The 8,627-nt window shown below is 47.5% G+C and overlaps 1 protein-coding gene across 31 annotated transcripts in view; it reads right to left on the bottom strand.

Annotated features, from left to right (window-relative positions):
- Positions 1 to 8,627, bottom strand: part of LOC106576215 (CUGBP Elav-like family member 2) — a 262,716-nt gene that overhangs the window by 52,836 nt on the left and 201,253 nt on the right. For all 31 annotated transcript variants that reach the window (XM_045699848.1, XM_045699846.1, XM_045699852.1 and 28 more), the window contains one exon: positions 1,696 to 1,778. In XM_045699848.1, coding sequence (XP_045555804.1) covers positions 1,696 to 1,778 — 83 coding nt within the window. The remainder of the gene's footprint in view (positions 1 to 1,695; positions 1,779 to 8,627) is intronic.

Below are 8,627 nucleotides of genomic sequence, written 5' to 3'. Positions count from 1 at the left end.
TGTGTGTGTGTGTGTGTGTGTGTGTGTGTGTGCCAGAGTGTGTGGGAATCACTTAGGCATACGTCCAGTCCCTGTTCTGACCTGTGCAGGTTTAAGCAAGCTCTCCATTAACACATCATAGCACAAGCACAGCACACATGCACGGAAACACACACACACACACAACACACAGCACTTGCAGTCTGCTGCCAAAGCTGGAGGCTTAGAGAGAGAGAGGGGAGGGAGAGACGGACAGGCAGGGAGTTGGCAGAGGAGAGAGGCTGCTTTTCTAAAGTGTGTCACTCCAATATGTGGCTGGCAGGAACCTGTGCTCTCAGTCTAGGCCTTTGTTTTTCTGAACACCGTGTTGGAGATGGGGGGGAGTATAGGAGTACAGGGCTGTACAGAACATCCACGTTTACACTCACTACCACATTCTCTCCAGACTGTTCACACTCAACACCCTACACAAACATGGCAGCCATTCAACTGTTTGTGCCCTAAATCAATATGGCCACCGTTCAGCTTTGCCAGCCACTCTCGTCCAATATGGCTTACGTCCAACTACTGTGATTGTGATTGGATCTCACCCTGTCAGGGCCTACAGTTTAGAGCACAAGAATGAACGAGGGAGAGACAGAGAGCCAATATAAACATTGTTCTACTGCCTTTTACAAGAGGGGGAGAGACAGAGAGCTAATAAGCACCTATTGTTTTTTAGCTGAACTCGTTTATTGCCTTGCCCTAAAGCGAACTGTGCTCTCCCTCTCTCCTTTCCTCATCACTCCGTCCTCTCCTTAGCTCACCTCTCTGTCCATTGCTCTCTCTGTCCACCGCTCTACCTCCACTCAATATTAAAGCATTTATGGACTCTCTCTCTCCCATGACATCCCTCCAGCTCTCCCTCCCTCCCTCCTCCCAGAGGAAGGTCAGTCAGTACTTTATTAAAGTCCATCAGGTTTAAACATGCCTGCAGTGCTGCATTGCCGTTGAGATCTCAGAGGAGGCCATTTTAAATGAGTTAATCATCACCTTCCAAAACCGCTCAAATGGATTTGATTATGGTGCTATTGATTCAGCCCTGTGTGTGTTGGTTTTACCTGCCTGGGGAAAGGAGGGACAGAGGGAGGAGGAGTTGGCAGAGGGACAGAGGAAATGAAGGAGGGCGGTAATTTCACGTTCCCCTAATCCTAAAATGTTTAGCGCATGTGACGTATCATATCCACCCTCCACCCTCATATCCACCCTCATATCCACCCTCTCTAACCCAATAGGCCCATCCACTAACCAGAGGAATACAGTGTACAGACTTCCCTTCCCTCTAATCAATATCCTTCCAGAGCCTCAAAACAGCCAAGGCTGCAGCCTGCCAACACCCCAAGCAGGAGTAACCGTGGTCCAAGGGCCTGTTAAACCCAGAGGAGCAGTTAGGGACTTCCAGAACCTGGGAGGGGAGCCGAGACAAAATCCTATTGCTCTTCTATCCCTCAAATTGGGGTTAATATACACACATGGACAGAGGACAGCAGCAGGAGTCTGGTAGAGGAAAGGCCCCTACACACACACACACACACACACACACACACACACACACACACACACACACACACAATACAGACAGCCACAGTGTGCGACGTGACAATAATGGGAGATATCACTGACGCTGCGTGACAGCAGGGCAGCGTGGGCCGAGGAGAAACGAGAACACACACTCACCCCTGTTAAGGTCTTTATGTTATGCAATGCATTCTGGGCTTCAAGGGCAGCTTTCCGTGTGTAAAACGTGACAAAACAGCACCCTGGGAGAAGAGAGAGGGAGAAAGAGACAGAGAGAAGAACATGTTAAGTAACCAAAAAAATAGTTCTTAATTAATTCATACAGTTTTACGTCATCTGCCAAAAGTAGGCTCAAGGAGAAACCAGCTTAGCATTTAAAGAAAACATTCACGATTTTAAAACAATTCACTATTCATGACTTGAGTAACATTACTTCAGAATGACAGAGACATATCAAAGAGAGGGAGAAGGGGAGAAAGATGGAGAAGCAGGAGCCAGTCAGAGAGCCAGTGAGAGAGAGAGAGAGAGGGAGAGGGAGAGAGAAAGAAGGAAAGTCATTATAAATGAAATAGTAATCTCCAGTGTAGGTAGCAGACAGTTCAGCTGTAGACCATTAAGCCACAGTCAGCAGTATAAGGAGCAGAGGAACTGCTGAGTCATGTAGAATCACTGCTTCACACACAATTACAGTTTTCAATTCTTCATTTTCTGAGACGTGTGTGAATGACTAGTCCTACTGTCCATCCATCTCACTTCCGTTATGCTGCACAGGTACCATGTATTTTTAACCCTACACCCTCTGAGAGGAATTGGTAGTATGCATTGCTTTGCAGAGGGGTTGATGATTGCATTCCATTGGAAAGGTGTTTTCATATGGTGTTGTCTGTGTTTGGGATGGTTAAGGTCTTGGCCTAGCATGAAGGGAGTGCACTGTGTATGGGCAGGTTCGAGCTTTTCCCATAGTATATAGCCTGTGTATGGGAGGGGTTAGCCTAGCATTAGCTGTGTGTTGTGATGCCCATGGTGTGGGGCCTGTGTATGGGAGGGATTAGCCTAGCATTAGCTGTGTGTTGTGATACCCATGTGTATGGACAGGTTTGAGCTTCGTATCAGCACTGTGATCCCCATAGCGTAGGGCCTGTGTATGGGATGGTAAGTGTAACAGTAGTGGTGTGTATTGTGATCCCCATAGCGTAGGGCCTGTGTATGGGATGGTAAGTGTAGCAGTAGTGGTGTGTATTGTGATCCCCATAGCGTAGGACCTGTGTATGGGATGGTAAGTGTAACAGTAGTGGTGTGTATTGTGATCCCCATAGCGTAGGGCCTGTGTATGGGATGGTAGGTGTAACAGTAGTGGTGTGTATTGTGATCTCCATAGCGTAGGGCCTGTGTATGGGATGGTAAGTGTAGCAGTAGTGGTGTGTATTGTGATCCCCATAGCGTAGGGCCTGTGTATGGGATGGTAAGTGTAGCAGTAGTGGTGTGTATTGTGATCCCCATAGCGTAGGGCCTGTGTATGGGATGGTAAGTGTAGCAGTAGTGGTGTATTGTGATTCTCATAGCGTAGGGCATGTGAGGGCTAGCGATGTGGCGTGTGGTTGGCTGTCCCTGTTGGTGTGCTGTCAGGAAGAGGATCAAAGAGCAGAGCATAGTTCTCACACACTAAGGCTGCGTTTAGACATGCAGACCAACTTTTGACCAATCACAGCAGGTCTCTTCACTTCACATCAGGTCTTTTTCGGTGCGTATGTGATTGGTCAAAAGAACAATTAGTGAAAAACGATCAGAATTGGGCTCATGCAAAACACTCACACACAAAACTAGCAGTAGTGTACTCACTACTGTGTTCGAGACCACCTAAAGCCAGACCGATTCAAGACCGAGACCGGAGGAGGGGCGAGACCGAGTCAAGGCCAAGACCGGAGGAGGGGCGAGACCAGTCAAGACCGAGACCGGAGGAGGGGCGAGACCAGTCAAGACCGAGACCGGAGGAGGGGCGAGACCGAGTCAAGACCGAGACCGGAGGAGGGGCGAGACCGAGTCAAGACCGAGACCGGAGGAGGGGCGAGACCGAGTCAAGGCCAAGACCGGAGGAGGGACGAGACCAGTCGAGACCGAGACCGGAGGAGGGGCGAGACTGAGTCGAGACCGAGACCGGAGGAGAGGCGAGACCGAGTCAAGACCGAGACGGGGGAGAGGCGAGACCGAGTCAAGACCGAGACCAGAGGAGAGGCGAGACCGAGTCAAGACCGAGACCGGAGGAGGGGCGAGACCGAGTCAAGACCGAGACCGGAGGAGAGGCGAGACCGAGTCAAGACCGAGACCGGAGGAGGGGCGAGACCAGTCAAGACCGAGACCGGAGGAGGGGCGAGACCGAGTCAAGACCGAGACCGGAGGAGAGGCGAGACCGAGTCAAGACCGAGACCGGAGGAGGGGCGAGACCGAGTCAAGACCGAGACCGGAGGAGGGGCGAGACCGATTCAAGACCGAGACCGGAGGAGGGGCGAGACCGAGTCAAGACCGTGACCGGAGGAGGGGCGAGACCGATTCAAGACCGAGACCGGAGGAGGGGCGAGACCGAGTCAAGACCGAGACCGAGTCAAGACCGAGACCGGAGGAGGGGTGAGACCGAGTCAAGACCAGAGGAGGGGCGAGACCGAGTCAAGACCGAGACCGGAGGAGGGGCAAGACTGAGTCAAGACCGAGACCGGAGGAGGGGCGAGACTGAGTCAAGACCAAGACCAGAGGAGGGGCGAGACCGAGTCAAGACCGAGACCGGAGGAGGGGCAAGACTGAGTCAAGACCAAGACCAGAGGAGGGGCGAGACTGAGTCAAGACCAAGACCGGAGGAGGGGTGAGACTGAGTCAAGACCAAGACCAGAGGAGGGGCGAGCCTGAGCCAAGACCAAGACCGGAGGAGGGGTGAGACCAGGATGGTGACAAGGGTTCTGAGACAGAGTCAAGACCGAGACCGGGAGGCAGGACGAGACCGGGAGGGTGACGAGGGGTCTGAGACAGAGTCAAGACCGAGATCGGGAGGGTGACTAGGGGTCTGAGACAGAGTCAAGACCGAGACCAGAAAAATGCAGGTCAAATTAAAGACCATGATTGTAATTTTGTCAAATCGCCACCATAATAAGAGTTCAAAATGTCCAGTATTTCTGTGTTCATATTTCAGAACAATATAGATTCTTTAGACATTAAAAATAGTGAAGAAATGCATGCTGAGGAAAATAGAGCCATTCTACAAATTATTACTAACCCAAATACAGTGGGGAACGATTGGCCTTCAAAGAAGGGATAAGGATTTATAAAATATTGATTATAATAATAATAATAATAATAATAATAATGATGTTCTGATTTAATCTTGTCAGTTTTTGTTGGTAAGGGAAGTGTTAACACTGAGGGTTAACACCAATGAGGATTTTTCTTTGCTGTCTCTGGGGAGATACATCTAGCTAGCTAAGTCAGCCATTGGCTAGGCCATCAGAAGCCAGATAAAGGCACATGCCATTCAACTGTATTAGGGCCAAATTTGTGTGGAGTGACAGTGGAATCAACCAATCACATTTTGACTTAATGGGAGGGACCGTTTTTACAAAATCTACTGCCTTCTTGAAGGCCAGCAGGTGTTATCAAAGAGGATGTTGTTGCTAATTTGTTAGCTTCTCTCTTTTCAAGAATAATGAGCATCATCTGGTGAGTGGAACTGCAGCGTGTTTTCTGTTGTTAGCCATCTCTTTGAAAATAACTTGTGTGTGTGTTAAACATTGTTGCATTTAAAGTGGAACTGACAGCATTTTAGCAACATGACATTTACACCCCCAGGAAGAATATGACACATTTAAAAAATACATTCTGACAAGTGACCACTTAGATATGGTCATTTTCACATTTTCATAAATTCTTAGAATGTTTGACAATTACGTATACTAAGGCATCTGTGAAAATTATATAGCAATATTAAGTGGGAAAGAGGCTGTGCGTTTGGACAATAAATAGACACTGCAGCAAATAAAACCGAATAAAAACATCTGTCTTGTCCAGGACGGGAGTCAACACAGACCGGTGGGCTATAGCCAATCAGAGCCACAGTAGACTTTTATACCAACAAGCCATTTGTCACACAGACCTTCCATCATTCACACTGAACTGGACTGTGTGTTTACAGTCAGTAGGACCTTCCATCATTCACACTGAACTGGACTGTGTTTACAGTCAGTAGGACCTTCCATCATTCACACTGAACTGGACTGTGTTTACAGTCAGTAGGACCTTCCATCATTCACACTGAACTGGACTGTGTGTTTACAGTCAGTAGGACCTTCCATCATTCACACTGAACTGGACTGTGTGTTTACAGTCAGTAGGACCTTCCATCATTCACACTGAACTGGACTGTGTGTTTACAGTCAGTAGGACCTTCCATCATTCACACTGAACTGGACTGTGTTTACAGTCAGTAGGACCTTCCATCATTCACACTGAACTGGACTGTGTGTTTACAGTCAGTAGGACCTTCCATCATTCACTTTGAACTGGACTGTGTGTTTACAGTCAGTAGGACCTTCCATCATTCACACTGAACTGGACTGTGTGTTTACAGTCAGTAGGACCTTCCATCATTCACACTGAACTGGACTGTGTGTTTACAGTCAGTAGGACCTTCCATCATTCACTTTGAACTGGACTGTGTGTTTACAGTCAGTAGGACCTTCCATCATTCACACTGAACTGGACTGTGTTTACAGTCAGTAGGACCTTCCATCATTCACACTGAACTGGACTGTGTGTTTACAGTCAGTAGGACCTTCCATCATTCACACTGAACTGGACTGTGTTTACAGTCAGTAGGACCTTCCATCATTCACACTGAACTGGACTGTGTGTTTACAGTCAGTAGGACCTTCCATCATTCACACTGAACTGGACTGTGTGTTTACAGTCAGTAGGACCTTCCATCATTCACACTGAACTGGACTGTGTTTACAGTCAGTAGGACCTTCCATCATTCACACTGAACTGGACTGTGTGTTTACAGTCAGTAGGACCTTCCATCATTCACACTGAACTGGACTGTGTGTTTACAGTCAGTAGGACCTTCCATCATTCACACTGAACTGGACTGTGTGTTTACAGTCAGTAGGACCTTCCATCATTCACACTGAACTGGACTGTGTTTACAGTCAGTAGGACCTTCCATCATTCACACTGAACTGGACTGTGTGTTTACAGTCAGTAGGACCTTCCATCATTCACACTGAACTGGACTGTGTGTTTACAGTCAGTAGGACCTTCCATCATTCACTTTGAACTGGACTGTGTGTTTACAGTCAGTAGGACCTTCCATCATTCACACTGAACTGGACTGTGTGTTTACAGTCAGTAGGACCTTCCATCATTCACACTGAACTGGACTGTGTGTTTACAGTCAGTAGGACCTTCCATCATTCACACTGAACTGGACTGTGTGTTTACAGTCAGTAGGACCTTCCATCATTCACACTGAACTGGACTGTGTGTTTACAGTCAGTAGGACCTTCCATCATTCACACTGAACTGGACTGTGTGTTTACAGTCAGTAGGACCTTCCATCATTCACACTGAACTGGACTGTGTGTTTACAGTCAGTAGGACCTTCCATCATTCACACTGAACTGGACTGTGTGTTTACAGTCAGTAGGACCTTCCATCATTCACACTGAACTGGACTGTGTGTTTACAGTCAGTAGGACCTTCCATCATTCACACTGAACTGGACTGTGTGTTTACAGTCAGTAGGACCTTCCATCATTCACACTGAACTGGACTGTGCGTTTACAGTCAGTAGGACCTTCCATCATTCACACTGAACTGGACTGTGTGTTTACAGTCAGTAGGACCTTCCATCATTCACACTGAACTGGACTGTGTGTTTACAGTCAGTAGGACCTTCCATCATTCACTTTGAACTGGACTGTGTGTTTACAGTCAGTAGGACCTTCCATCATTCACACTGAACTGGACTGTGTGTTTACAGTCAGTAGGACCTTCCATCATTCACACTGAACTGGACTGTGTGTTTACAGTCAGTAGGACCTTCCATCATTCACTTTGAACTGGACTGTGTGTTTACAGTCAGTAGGACCTTCCATCATTCACACTGAACTGGACTGTGTGTTTACAGTCAGTAGGACCTTCCATCATTCACACTGAACTGGACTGTGTGTTTACAGTCAGTAGCACCTTCCATCATTCACACTGAACTGGACTGTGTGTTTACAGTCAGTAGGACCTTCCATCATTCACACTGAACTGGACTGTGTTTACAGTCAGTAGGACCTTCCATCATTCACACTGAACTGGACTGTGTGTTTACAGTCAGTAGGACCTTCCATCATTCACACTGAACTGGACTGTGTGTTTACAGTCAGTAGGACCTTCCATCATTCACACTGAACTGGACTGTGTGTTTACAGTCAGTAGGACCTTCCATCATTCACACTGAACTGGACTGTGTGTTTACAGTCAGTAGGACCTTCCATCATTCACACTGAACTGGACTGTGTGTTTACAGTCAGTAGGACCTTCCATCATTCACACTGAACTGGACTGTGTGTTTACAGTCAGTAGCAACAGCGTGACTTTAGATCATTAGAACACATTCACCAAATGCCACAAAATACACCTGAATGGATTTCTGCAAATATGTAAACACCACGGGAGTCCTGTTACATTTGGGAACTTTACAGTCCTCTTGATCAAACCACCACCACGGCACAGAAGAATACTGTACATTTCACGTGCGTTGCGATTGTGTAGGCTACTTTATGCATGATTTCTCTATTGTACTACGTAACTAACCTGTCACACACTGAAGACCTATAGGTTCACCACTGTACTAACCTGTCACACACTGAAGACCTATAGGTTCACCACTGTACTAACCTGTCACACACTGAAGACCTATAGGTTCACCACTGTACTAACCTGTCACACACTGGAGACCTATAGGTTCACCACTGTACTAACCTGTCACACACTGAAGACCTATAGGTTCACCACTGTACTAACCTGTCACACACTGAAGACCTATAGGTTCACCACTG

This window comes from Salmo salar, chromosome ssa17 (assembly GCF_905237065.1).
Source record: "Salmo salar chromosome ssa17, Ssal_v3.1, whole genome shotgun sequence".
Classification (NCBI taxonomy): domain Eukaryota; kingdom Metazoa; phylum Chordata; class Actinopteri; order Salmoniformes; family Salmonidae; genus Salmo; species Salmo salar.
This window is presented reverse-complemented; position numbering and strand designations above follow the sequence as displayed.